Source organism: Drosophila elegans, unplaced genomic scaffold, assembly GCF_018152505.1.
Source record: "Drosophila elegans isolate 14027-0461.03 unplaced genomic scaffold, ASM1815250v1 contig_149, whole genome shotgun sequence".
NCBI lineage: Eukaryota > Metazoa > Arthropoda > Insecta > Diptera > Drosophilidae > Drosophila > Drosophila elegans.
Genome location: NW_024545513.1, coordinates 15,087,877 through 15,102,340, shown reverse-complemented (window position 1 = coordinate 15,102,340; position 14,464 = coordinate 15,087,877). Strand labels below are relative to the sequence as shown.

At 41.3% G+C, this 14,464-nt stretch overlaps 2 protein-coding genes across 2 annotated transcripts; one reads left to right on the top strand and one right to left on the bottom strand.

Moving 5' to 3' along the window:
* Positions 1-674: 674 nt before the first annotated feature.
* LOC108149967 (casein kinase I) lies at positions 675-2,054 on the top strand. The gene has a single exon (XM_017277887.2). It carries the CDS (start codon positions 751-753, stop codon positions 1,783-1,785), a length of 1,035 nt encoding a protein of 344 aa, XP_017133376.1. The 5' UTR covers positions 675-750; the 3' UTR covers positions 1,786-2,054.
* A 1,717-nt stretch (positions 2,055-3,771) lies between these two features.
* Positions 3,772-6,384, bottom strand: LOC108149953. The gene is made up of 3 exons (XM_017277869.1): positions 5,999-6,384; positions 5,111-5,672; positions 3,772-4,758 (listed from the first exon to the last, which is right to left on the bottom strand). Exons 1-3 carry the CDS (start codon positions 6,382-6,384, stop codon positions 3,772-3,774), a joined length of 1,935 nt encoding a protein of 644 aa, XP_017133358.1.
* Positions 6,385-14,464: the final 8,080 nt, after the last annotated feature.

The window sequence follows — 14,464 nt, the reverse complement described above, 5'->3', positions numbered from 1 at the left end:
TCGGTTCAGTTCGACCGGGGCTAAGGATTGGGTTCTCGGGTTTAATCGCATTTAAAGTGCAGCCGCCCCGAGCTGCGATCAACGTGGCGGCTACTTAATATCGCATGCCACACGTTGTGGTGTCTTTAATAAACTTGTACAGCCAGAAGGAGGATTATACATTTACAATAAATAACCTCGTTTTATGAGCAGGGGATATTAACTATGTTTATAGGAAAAACTTAAGGAATCAATGAATTAACCGATAAACTTATTGATAAGACCATTTAAGTTCAATTGATATTCTAAAATGAACAAAATATAAATCTTAAATCTATAGATTAACTCTAAAGATAAAAAAAAAATAAACATTCTGTTTAATTTGAAATCATAATATTAAATACATTACTTATTAAATTGCATAACTAAATATAAACATATTTTAATTAATTAATTTAAAATATATAATATTTGATTTAAATGCATATTGTTTAAGTGAAATATGGTTCAAATTTAAACAAAACTTTTTTTAAATTAATTTTAATTTCTTCACTTTCTTCGCTGTTAACTGTTTATAACTTGTGGGCACTTAACCCCTTAACCCTAATTGTAACCCACATTTGAACAGAATAGTCTGTTAGGGATCTAGGCACCCAAGAAATTACTTTTACTTAGTAAGTTTTGCATATGCCACAACCTATTTTCAGGGCTAACCATTTGGATTGAAGTAGAAACAACTGAGTAACCAAAATCGGCAACGAAAGTGGGAAAATGGAGCGATTACGATCTCCGGACACCCGCGTGGTGCAAATCGGCAACTACAAGGTGATCCGCAAAATCGGGAGCGGCTCGTTCGGCGACATTTATCTGGCCACCTACATACACAGCGGCGAGCAGGTGGCCATCAAGGTGGAGAGCACCAGTGTGCGGCATCCGCAGCTGAACTACGAGCGGCGTCTCTACCGGGCACTAAGGCCAGCTCCGGGCCTGCCCCGGATTTGGTACTACCACAAGGAGCCGCACTACCAGGCGATGGTTATGGACCTGCTGGGTCCGTCGCTGGAGCGACTCTTCCAGTTCTGCGATCGGGCCTTCACCATCAAGACGGTGCTGCTGCTGGCCGAGCAGATGGTGCGCCGCGTGGAGTACGTCCACGGTCGGGGATTCCTGCACAGGGACATCAAGCCGGACAACTTCCTGATGGGCCGCGGCAAAATGAGCAAGCAGGTCTACCTGATCGACTTCGGACTGTCGAAGAAGTACCTGGACGTATCCACAGGAGTGCATATACCGTACCGCGAGGAGCGAGCCCTCACCGGCACCGCCCGCTTTGCCTCCATTTCGGTCCATGCCGGAGTGGAGCCCTCGCGACGCGACGACATGGTGGCTATCGGCTATGTCCTCATGTACTTTAACAGGGGCTCCTTGCCGTGGCAGGATTTGAAGGCGTCCACCAAGCAGCAGAAGTACGAGCGCATCCACGAGAAGAAGGTATCGATGAGCATTGAGGCGCTGTGCGAGGGCTATCCCTGCGAGTTCACCATGTACCTGAACTTTTGCCGCGGCATGGGATTCTACGAGCGCCCCTCGTACGACGCCATCTGCCGGATGTTCAGGATGCTGCGAAGTGGACTGAACCTGCGGCCCGGTCTCGTCTACGACTGGGACATGCTGACGATGAAGTTCCACAACAACCAGCCCAATCCGGGCATCGGCAGGCGCGATTTCCCGCCCAAGGTCGATGAGGATGAGGGTCGCAGTGGGGAGCTTATCGTCAAGGACGAGAAGTGCAACTACTGGCCGTGAGAGGCCACGAAACTCTAGATTCGTACAGACGCAGTGTGTAAAGTAAATTAATAGTCATTCCAAATTAACTGCTTTATCTCAAATAAAACGAATGAATTGCTAAGTAAAAACTGTAGAGAACCTAGTTTAACAATATAGTATATTTTCAAATCATGTTTGTTAAATATGAATAGTATAAACCTTCCTTTTTTAAAAACATTTATAATTTTAATAGATATAAACGTTTAGATTGTATTAAAAATAAATTTTTAAAGTCATTGCAACATAAATGGTTTTTGTTGATTGCAAATTGGGAAGCAAACTCAAGAAAAAATGTATTAAAATTTTATATGTCCCCAATTTTTTGTATCCAATTTAAATACTTTCATCCATAGCATTTTCTTGGGTTTTCGAAACATTAATATATAACAATTTTTCAAAATTGTTCATTTTTTTTATCTTAACATTAAATTGAAATTGAAGCTATAAATTTAATAAAATGAATTTAATCCAAATAGGAACCATTTTAAATCTTATATTTTCCACTTTGATTGAAATATTTTAATATCAAATAAAATCATTTAATTTAAATTCAATAATACAAAACTGGGTTTTCATCAGAGCAGCAATATGCGTGCCATGTAAATCGAATCGATGGGTTTCCTTGCGTACTGTTGATCAACTGTTGCCTTTTGTTTACGCACCGACAGGAAACAGTGATTCCAAATGTGGACACACAGATGGATAGCGACCAAGTAAAATACGAATCCTATTTTTCCGTAGTCTCCGCAAACAGATGGAATGAATGGGGATGTGGATCGAGATGTGGATGGGGATGTGGATGGGGATGTGGATGGGGATGTGGATGGGGATGTGGATGGGGATGTGGATGGGCATGAAGCGGATGGAAAACATACCACCCCCTCGGCTAATAAAAGTGGTTCGGTTTTTCCAATTCGAGAGGCGACAACGATGGCCACGCCCACTTTTCAAGGAGGACAGGGGGCGATGGACGATGGGCAGTGGCAGCCCGGCAATAGAGCAATTTAAATTGGAACGTGATTATGCAAACGTTTGCACAGCTTAACTCAAGTGCCGCTCCGTGCCGCTCGGCCAGTTGGCCAGTTGCCGCTGCTCACACATGGCTAAGAGTGGAGCAGAGTGGTGCTCCGAGTGGTGCCGAGTGGCCAGCAGAGTGATGCTAAATGGGTGGGGGGGAAGGGGATAAATTGGCAAAAAAAAAAAAAAAAAAAATTACAGAAAAACAGAAGGAGAACGAACCACTGCATTACAAGTCTTAAATCAATTTTTAAGTCTAACCGGCCACCGCACAGAAATCCATCTAAGTGCAGCATTGCTGGCTTAGTCGGCGGACCACTTTGGTTCCTCCATCTACGAAAGATAAAGGATAGGTACTGACAGCCATCTGGCCGATTTGGGGGCTCCCCTTTCGCTAGATATATTATCTATAAAGTCAAGATGTACTTTAAATATAATATAAATAAATAAATTATAAATTAAGATGTCTATTGGCCAAAAGCTACATGCTTAGTTTTATAAACCATTTTATTGCTGATTTTCTATATTATTTTGTTTAAGAAGTCTAACAATATTGGTATTCTATTTAGTTGTATTTGTAATTTGTTTAACTATTTGAATTTGCCAAAAAAAAATTATGACTACATTAAATTACAACAATTTTATAGTCTTTGATTTTAGTCAACCAAAAATGTAACTGTAAAAAATGTTAAGAAACATTAATGAATGACTTTCAAATTATTTTTCTATCAGCAAATTTAAATTTTTTTCAAGCAGCTTTCTGTATATTAATCTGGTTATTTTAAAAATATTCAATTCTAACTGTTGTTAAATAACAATAAAACTAATTAATAAAAGAAAATTTGTTTGTATTTTGATGGTTTAAAATAATTGGTTTTTATAGGATTTAATTATTCTAAAAGATATTTTAAAAATGGTCTAGTGTTTATAGTTTTTTAAGGGCCTGCCCTACGGCTGGTGCACCCACTCCATCCATCGGCGCAGTCCGCCATTCCAGCGCCCCGATAGAAATTCCAGGAGGAAGATTCCGCTGGCCAGTACCATGATCAGGCCATGAATCCGATAGGCGCCTTCCACAATCTTGTTGGTGATCCGGGGCAGTAGAGTCCGGTCGTTGGCGGCCACATCCGGCACGTCCACATACTGCACGTAGCGCCGTTCGATGTGGGCCACCACCCCGGCACTCAGCAGCTGTTTGATCTTGCGATCCACGGCGGAGCGCAGGAAGGATCGCCGCGGAAAGTAGATGACCAGCTGGTACATGTAGATGGGCTCCCGGACAATGGTCAGCTTGCTGGTGTTCCGGTGCCGGTGGTTCCAGTACGCCAGGTTGCTAATCAGCGCGATCGTGGTGATGCGCTCGCCAGGCTGGGCCTCCTGCACCCGCTCGAATCGCGTGGCAAAGGACTCGCTCAGGCGGTTGGTGAGGGCCCGGGGATAGAAGTCGTGGTAGCCGTTCGACATCAGCGTGTAGTTGTCCCGGATCAGGCCGCCCAGGTCCTCGGGCAGGGGGCGGTGGTGCGAGAGGCGCAGGACGTCGAAGAGGCGCGCCTGGTAGGCACACCTCAGCACCAGGGTGAGCAGCAGCCAGCTGGCCAGCAGGTAGCGAAGGAATCCGGTGCCCGGCAGCCGGCGAGCCGGTATCGGATTGCCCACACTCACCAGCAGCAGGTTCTCCAGCGGATACTTCAGCCGCAGGCGGCTTCTCAGGCAGCAGGTGCTCAGCACTGCCAGCAACAGCATGACGATGATCACGCCCCACACCTTGCCGCGAAATGGCAGGATCAGCGGGCCGAAGCGGCCGAGGTACCGATCCCGACGCACCACCATCACGAAGTGGCTCTGGTGGTACACCGTCGACTTGGAGAACAGCCAGCGCCGCTTGTCCGAGCCACTCAGGCCACCAATCGCTATGGCCACGCTCTCGTCCGCCAGCTGGAATATGGATTTACATTCACCAAATATTATTTGGTTCCCTTGGAAGAAGCTTTAGTTGAGTCAAATAGTATAGGGAAATGTACTATTACTTAATTTAATTTACATAAAATGATTACAATGCCTCTTTGTTAAAATATGTATGTTACTTACCCTTACCCTTACCCTTATATATACGATTAGATTTATTTTGAACATTTAATATAAATTCAGAAATCGAAAGGTATTTCAAAAACCAATAACAATTACAAATGAAATAAACAAAGGCATGACAACTTAATGAGCAATTAGCAAAGCCTTAATTTCCAGTTAAATATTCAATGTTTTAATATTGTTATTGATATTAACCCACCTGAGCGAAGCAGCCGGAAACGTTGCCCTCGCCGAAGATCTGGCTGGGCTCGTTGGGCAGATAGAGCTCGATGCGGAACCGCAGTGCCTTGGCCAGCAGCTGAAGGATATCCCAGTCGATGCCGGCCAGGTCCTGGGCGGGAATGGCCACGGCCTCGGAGCCCGGTGGCCGTGGATCCATGTGCCGCTTGTAGATCAGGTGCGGCGGCAGGTGGTTGGCGGCCACCTTCAGCGGACAGTCGCCCAGGTGGCCATGGCGCACCGGATACAAGTCGGACATCTTCTGCAGCGGCTCACCGGTGAGTCTGTCGAAGTGGTTGATCCGCCGCACCGTGATGCCCGGCGTGCAGTTGGCCTTGAAGAGATTATAGCCGTAGATGGCCACCAGGCCGTCGTCCATTTGGGCCACCACAGCCACATTCAGGAATCGCACGAGCAGGTTCAAGGCCACCACCCGCCCGACGGTGCGCTTCACGGTGGCGGAGCTCTGGAACTCCGTCACCACCACCACGCAGAAGAACTCGCGCTCCAGATTGGCGTCGGGAAAGGTGAACACCTGACTCCTGTTTGATGGTAAAAAATTAACCAAATCAAATATCACATAAAATATCATAAGCTACATTAGATTAGCCAAAAAATAATTATCAATTTAATTTCAAATACTCTGATGTTGTTACAACTAACAATTATTATCTATATTATATTGTGCAAACTTAAGTTTAACTAGAAAATAATGTTTGATTGGCTCTGATCCCAAGCTGTATGAACTATGTCGCTTAATAAAATAAAATAAAATAATATAATAAAATTTTATATTATATATTAATTGTTTTTTTGCTAGTTTAAGCCAAAAGCGAAAAAAAGCTTATAGGCGCAATTGCTGACTCACTCGAAAGCGGTGTGGTCGTTGACCACGAAGAGCGTGTAGTCCCAAAGCGTGATCTCCTCCGGGGAGCCCCTCTGCAGCAGGACACTGAGGTCGGGGGCGAGGCTGGCCAGGATTTGGTCGACGAGTTGCCGCTGGCGGTGGGCCATTGCGTAGGAACACTGCAGACAGCTCTGCCGGACGACCAGCGTGCTGATCCTGCTGGCGATGTGGCTCCGGGCCAGGTAACTGATGGCCATCGCCAGTCGTCTGGTGTTCAGCTCATCCTGACGACTGCCCAGCCCCGCGGTGAGCAGATCCCGGCCGAGTCCCTCAGCCCAGGTCCCAATCCCAATCCCAATCCCCAGCAGAAGCCAGCCGGAGGACAGCCACTGGATTACGAGGCGCATGACTGAATGCCGGGCTCTCAACTGGCAGGACATCGGCGAGGCGGCGCTAATGTAATTGGCGATTGCACACTCTCGATATGCGACTAGCAAAAGCACTCTGCAGGTGTCAATTAATTGCTGATATTGCTCAGATTCCAAAATCGATTAGCCGTTGTCCATATGAATACATACCTATTAATGCAGGCACTTTCTAAAGAAGATATGATGAAAATTTATTGAATTTAAATTGTGTTTCCATGCAAGAAAAGCTATGAGGGTTATTTGTTAACAATGAGAAGTCTCAAATCTACTTAGCTTTTAACAAGAATTAAAACTAATTACAATTATATAAATAATAGCATACAAAGCATGTTTTAAAATTGAAAATAATATAAAATATTTTGGGCGAAGAGAATTCACCAATTCAATTAAAACAAACGTTTAATTATTCACTACCCTCATTTTTTTTTGGCGACTTTGAACAAATTTAGAAGTTTGAATTTAATTTTTTAACATTTTTTGTCTATAAATGTGTCCCTCTACATTTTTATTTTGTCAATATTCCACGAAAGGCTTTGATGAATGGCACTAGAAATATAGGTATAGTAATTTTACTAGCAATCTTTGCTTTTAAAGGTTGTGAGTATTTTTTGTTCATTGAACTAACATTTTTCAATCTTAATTCTAACAGCCGGGTTGCATAAGAGCTTAAACTTCTCACCTGGCATTAAATTGCAAGGGGCTTCTGCAAGATTAAGCTCTCGATCTCCGAGCGCCAAGGACGGAAATAGAAATTTACGAGCAATTGGATGGCTTTAAATTGAGTCAAGGCTGGCGGCGACCATCCTGCACCACCTTCACCACCATCACCACCACCATTCGGGCACCACCCACCCAGCGGTGCGGCCATCAGTCATGAGAGATGGGCCAGCAGCAGAAGCAGTCAGCAATAAGCGCCACCCAGAGCGCACTTCTTGGTAATTTAAGAAGCATTGCCGGGGCCACGACTTGACCAGAATGTGGTGCAGGCTGTTCTAGGGTGGTTCAGGGTGGTGCTGGGGTGGTGCTGGGGCCTTTTGGGTTCACTAGATGTTATTTTACAAGGACACGCGCACAATTTATAATAACGTCGTCTTCGTCTCGGGCTTTTCTTCGTCTTCAGCTTTGGCTTTCTCCGCCAACAGATGCTTTTCCTTGGCCAAAAGGAAAGCGCACCCACACACAATCGCAGGCTAAGTAAACCAGGCTTTGTCTGTGTGTGTATGTGAGTGTGTGTCTGTGTGTGTGTTTGCAAACGAGAAAAATGAAGCGAAACAATTCCAAGTAAGCAAACAAAACTGATGGAAGATAATCTACTTGAAGCATACTTTAAGGCGTATCTAATGGTCCTTTTAATGTTTAAACACGCTTTCGTCCTTCGTCCTTCTTCCTTCGTCCTTCGCCCGCCCCCGCCCACTTGGCCCGCCCACTGGCCGCTCGGCCAAACCAATGTCCCATGTTTATTTTATCCACATCATCAGCGCTCAAGTCGCCGGAGCAGGGTCCGAATCTGCGGCTGGCTTTTTCTCACAGTAGCCGGGTCACGTTCAGACCACCCACTCGCCAAACGCCCCGCCCACCCTTCGCCCACTTTCTGGGATCACACTGGCAGAAATAATGCAAAAATACTTAAAGAAATCTGTATATTAAATCCATAAACTATTAAAAAACATAATGTAAAGACAAATCCTAAAGTCTAATATCTAATCTCTAATCATTTGTGTTGACATTGCTTTGAAATTTTTTTTGCGAAAGCAAAAAATTAATATTAATATTATTGAATTGAGTAATAGCAACAAACTATTAGTTATAATATTTAATACTTTTCTTCTTGATTGTATTTTTTGATAAGGATATTTATATGTAAATAAATAAGCCTTAAATAATTTAAATATTATTTATTGCCTCTGGGAAGCCTTGTAGGTCATAAGTCCATATATATATTTGCTCCCAGTGCAGCTTTCCGCTTATTTAAGCCTGTCGCCGAACGTCGCCTTGTCTGCGGCTTCTTTTCTGTGTTTATTTTATCATCATAATTTCGCATTTCTGCTTTTATGAATTTTTAATTTGAACAGCCAGGGAAATCCGCATGGCTAATGTCTAATGGAGGCGGGCGGTATTTTGTGGGCCGCATCTAAGTCGATGATCTGAGGCAGATAGATGGAGTGGCTTTTTTGCCGATTGTCAAATGCGTGCACGGGAATCGTGATTTACAGCAGGAACATTGGTAGCTACTACTGGTAAAGAAAAGGAAGGGCCAATGTTTTAATAACATTTTTTAACGAAAAATATTTTTACAAGTAGTAGAAAATAAAATCGTGGCTGCATATTTTCATAGAAATTTTAAGATACACATAACAAAAAAAAAACGTAAGTTTCTTAAATAAATAACCAAAAGAACCCATGAAAAAGTGTCATAAATAATCACTTAGATCGCTATTCAGCTATCATGAATTATGCCCCATTGATACCTGGCTCATTTGAGTGTGCTCCTTGGTTTGTGCCTGCACCTTGAGTGACCTCGACGAACCGCATATCGCTTGAATGTTTAATGCTCTGCTCCCATTTGGTGGTGCCCCTCCTCCAGAGCCCAACCACAGGGGAATCCCGGCCAGCTAAACCGCAAATATCGCTCAGCTTGTTCGCCGGTGGCATCATTACCCATGTTGCCACATGCCAAACCAATCCAATCCAAACCAATCCAATCCAGACCACCACCACCACCACCACCCAATTTCAGGCAGTTTTTCGGCTTTTGCCTGCCACCGTGGCAAGTCCTTGGTCCTTGGTCCTTGGCGAAAAACGATTACGCACTAAGCCTATAACTTATGTTGATGTTTTCTTTCCGTCTTAACATTTGCAAATTTGTCATTTTTTTCCTTTGTGCAGCTCGGGCTGAGCCTTGGCTTTATCTCACCAATATTTTGCTAGAGTCTCAGCCCCTGTCCGTTTGCTTGTGGCTTTTTTCTATATTTTTCCCCTACCAGTACCAGTAGCAGTAGCAGTAGCAGTAGCCGAAGCAGTAGCCGTACTAGGACTAGGACCAGGACCACCCCCATCTTAAGTAGTCCTGCCCCGGCAGTTTTAAGTACTGTTTGCTTATTCCAGGAGCGTTATCTAGGACCTTCGTTCGCCTCGGCTCTGTGTATCATATTAAACTAATCCTAAATGGTTTCTTCACGGTACATTTGCTGGCACTTGTTAGGCACTCGGAACGACAAACCACAATCTGCCGCTACAATATGCACCTGCATATTGTTGGCATTCTGCCGACTACGGCTACGGCTACGACTACGACTACGGCTACACATATTTGTCAGTACAACAGACAACAAACATGGAAAAGCCGAGGGAAAAGCCAAGGAAAACCCAAGGCGAGCCAAAGGCAGCTCGCATGCCAGCTGGGGATATTGGCAAAGTCAAATGCGATTAGGGACTTTCTTTATTTTCTCCGAGGACAGCGGCAATCGAGGCAGCTATTCCACACCCAGATCCACTGCGGTGGATTATCCAGCCCCTTGGGGCTTCTTGTTGTTTTCTAGCCAGGTGAACCGACAGCATTTCCTGTGATTGCAAAGTCCAAGGAGAATAAGCCTAATGAAAAGTATAAAACTTAAAGGAAAAGCAATTATGATTAGGCTTTGATCTCATGAGGAAGTTGGTAGTAATATTAGACTGAAACTAAGAGAACAAAATTCAAAAAGAAAATAAATCATATAAAATATTGAAGAGCAAAACAATCTACAATTTCTTACAATTAATAGATTAGGCACCATAAAATGTTAAATAAAAGCATAGAATAAACCATTTAAATCACAAAAGAAGACAATATTTTGAAGTTCTTTAATCATGTTTAAGGCAGCTAAAAAATTAACGTTTAAATAGTAATTTAAATACATCAAATCAAATTGAAATTTATTCGTCATAGTTAATTAAAACTAAAGTCATTCAGTTATTAGAAAATTAATCCTCAATTTGGTAATAAATTTAACAGTGCTCGCAATAAAGGGGAAGTAGAACAACTTTAAAACCGTATACACAGTAATTCAATTAAGCAGACCCTCAATCAATCAACCAATACTTCAGTCGAGCCAATGGCCATCTCGTCCAAGTATCGACGTATTGATTAATGGCTTCGCATTAAATGTTAAATTCAATGCCGCTAATTGGGCAACAAATTAGAAATCTATGAAAATAATCATTACACATCGCCCACTCTGTGGCTTCCAAGAGCTAATGATCCGATCTGACACCCAAACTCCCGAATGAACTCGCTTTTGCCATGGGACTTAACTTTGTGCGAATTATATTGGTAAAATCAATGGATATATGTATGTATGTATATATGTATGTATGTATGCATGCGACGTCCACTTTAGTTCAAAAACTCCTGTCCAATGCCGCTCATTATAAAGTTATGCGCTAATAAATAGTTCACAATTGAGTATAAATTGGCAGTTTCAACCGAAAAACGGGGGTTCCGACTTTCGATGGGTATGAGCCAAGTGTGTGACTGCATGTAGAAGCTGCCACAAAATGATAATAATTACGTGCATTATGCTTAATGCAAGCGATGAACAAACTGAATAAAATGGGAAAAAGGGGGGCCACAGAAATGATGTGAGAGGTCGATGTGCTGCCATTGATTTCAGCTTTTAATTTGAGGCCATTGTTCTAAGGCGAGCACACTGGAAAAATAAGGACACTGCAGGACACAGGAAAATTGATGACGAAAATATAGTTAACAATCTAATTGGTTTATTTCAAGGGATTTGATTTCAAAAATTCTGTTTTTAAATAAAGTTTTCAAATAAATTTCAGAACTTTAAGCCACCCGCATGTAAAAAGGTTTGTGTTTATTCTAATCAAAGAAAAAACTGATTTTCAGACCTTAAATATATTTAAATCTTATTGTTATCCTTACACGAACTTAACCCAAGAAATACAACATTTTCAATGGACAATTCTTTTAGACCTGTGATTTGATCAATTTTACTTCTTGTTTCAAATTTCCATGATTTTTTTTACGTGTTATGTTTATATAAATTATAAATGGGTAAATATATGTAAGCATAATCTAAATTTTGATATTTTTTAAAAGGAAGAATGGTAATATTTCTCGCAGTGCACCCAGAAATGTATACATTTATGGGAGGGTGTTAAATGCAAGTGCATGTAAATGTTGCCACCGTGGCCAAACAATGGCCGCTAGTTAGTTTGCCGGCCGCTTTTTCTTTTTTCAACTATTACGGCCCGATCTTTTACCCCCCCTTTCCCCTCTTTTGCGCCACCCTCCCTCACATGACCACTGTTTTTTGTGTGTTGCATTAATTAAAACACAATCATCGCAAAATTATGCATGCCGCTGCCTCGTCGTTGGGCACACAATTATTTATTGAACGTAAAAGGCATTCGAATAAATAACAACGCCGCAGTAAGGCCCAAAAAATCAGTTGATTAGCCACCAGAAAATGAAACATGAAATGAAACATGTAGCAGCATCAACAGTTTAAATCATGCTGTGTATTTTGAGATGTTTAATTGGGAAATGGTGAAAATCTGGCAGGATAAAAAGCCTCAATCCATGTTGATAAATAACTATAATAATAAATAAGTAACTGTCTTGAACGCAATGTAGAATATATCAGTGGAATGTGAATTGGTTTAATTGACAGCTGACAAGAATTTATTTATCGTTAATAAATTAAAAGGAAACTAACATTTTAAGCAAGCGCTTTTTATAGCGCCCTCTGGCGTGAATTGCTGGAAACAAGACTAGTCCGAACAACAGGTGGCGCTGGCCAAATTCAACGGGGGAATTTTTTATGATATTGGGTTATTTATAAAAATGAAAAAAAAGAAATATAGCCAATTAGAAATATATTCTATTGAAATAAAACTTTATATTTACTATAATTATATTTATTATATTAATTATATTTATTGGTTTAATTCATGAAAACAAAAGTAGTACACTTTTGACATTTAAAGTCGAGAAGGCATTAAACACAAAAACAAAAAAAAACCAAATAAATTTACTTTTAAGAAGTGGGCATATTCAAAGTGAAAATTATTCAAGTAAAATGCTGTGGGCAACAAAGTTAAACCGTTGCTATAGCCAAATCGCTGGCTTTAAAAATAAGTATAATGGCTACCCTTTAAGTAGTTACAAAGCATGTTAACAGAGACAACATTTAAGGCAACAAGCTTAATGACAGCTCGCTCGGCAGCAAAGTGTAAATGTAAATGCGTTAAAGACCGCATTTGCAACTAAGCTGTGAGTACGAAGCGAAGCTGAACAGAAATTTCAGAAATGCAATGGAGTTGAAATAGCCGGTAATGACAGTAACACGGAATCAGTTAAGACAGGATAACAACAATACCAATTACAGATGCATCGATTATACAGTGCGAAAAAAAGAATAAAAATGATTTTAATTTGTATTTTGAATCCTCTTATAAAACACTTTTTTACTACCTATATGACTGATTATTTTGAAAATGCTTGATTTTGAAGAGGAAGGCCATCTTATAAATACTAAAGTTTAAAAGTGTGGCTTCCATTTTAAAAAACGGTTTAATTGGAAACTTTTAAAATACTACAGAGGATTCACCCATTTACTTTCCGTTTACTTTCGGACTGTAAGATGACGAACAGTAATATCATTAAGCCAAAGTGCAGTAGTGCAACATTAATAGCAGTTATTGAAAATCAAAACATAAATGCCAGGTAAGCACGTTGCAGTGTTGTGCGAGAAAAGTAAGGAAAAGGGACCCCGAACTGTAAATCGTATTAAAATAATTACATTTAATGGCAGCCGATCTCTCCGCCCGAAACTCATTTGTTTTTATTAACGCCACATGTAATTGCAACCGATGCAGTCGCTGCATGTTGCACATTGCATGTTGCACGTGCCCAACCATATGGAAATCACCCAAATGAACGCAATGTCGGAAGGTCGGCAATTGGATTCGGTTGAAGTCCTGGTCGAATAGTTAACGATTATTTAACCAGAAGGAATTAACCTCATTTTCATGGTTTCATAATTAATCCAATTTGCTGAACATATAAATTTCGCAGTCTCGTCCTTTTTTTTGTCCACCATCCTTTTTTTTTGTGCAGACTCCTCCGCTGACCGATCATAATTGGAAATTTATTATCCACCGTGGAGTTGTCGACAGGGGAGTTTTGCTGTAATCAATACGCAATTGTGTCGTTCTCCCCCCTCTCCCTCACTCTCGATCTTCCGTCCCTTTCAACGAACACGTGGCGTATACGCAATGCGGACAATCAGCAACAGAAACAGGAACAAGAACAACTTAATACGCGGCCACAAACAAGGGCAATTATGAATCGCAAGCACTTATGCCCAAGAGAAGAGGTGGCCAGGCGGGAGGAGGGGCTGTGGCAGTGGGTCAATTCTGGTGGGTCGTTGCAGTGGGTGGTGAAAGTCCAGCCACCAAACTGCCATGAAAATCCCAACGAGGAAAAAGGAAATTACCATATCAGGCAAAGTTCGTGAGACTTTTCAGCATTAAAGCTAGCTGACTTGTCCCAAAAGCTTTCGAGTTTGCCAAGCTTTGTTTTTCGGTACGAAAACAGTGTTACAGAGATGTTAATACACATAACTGTTATTTTGCACAACAGATCATTCAAATTTCCTAACATTTAGTTACTGTGTAACCCCTTTATATTATGTATACATCAAATTTAAAAAACAAATTTTTTTTGCCGCCTTCAAAAACTTGACGAATTAATTTAATATATATATTTTTGTATCAAAACGCTGAGAAAAAATGGTCAAGGAATGGAATGTCATACACCGTTGAATTCGTATTAAAATTTCCAATCAAATGGCATTCACAGTTAAAATTTTTTCAGATTTTCAAATTTCTGCAAAAAATGATGATGTACCCCCTTACAAAAAAGTCAGAAATTTGAACAAAAATAAATTTATCAAAAAACGTTTTTCTAAATTCGGTTTTTTTGTCAAAACTAAATTAATTATTTTCAATCGATCAGGGTTGGATGGTATAGGTTGCCAGCTATTCAAAATAGCAA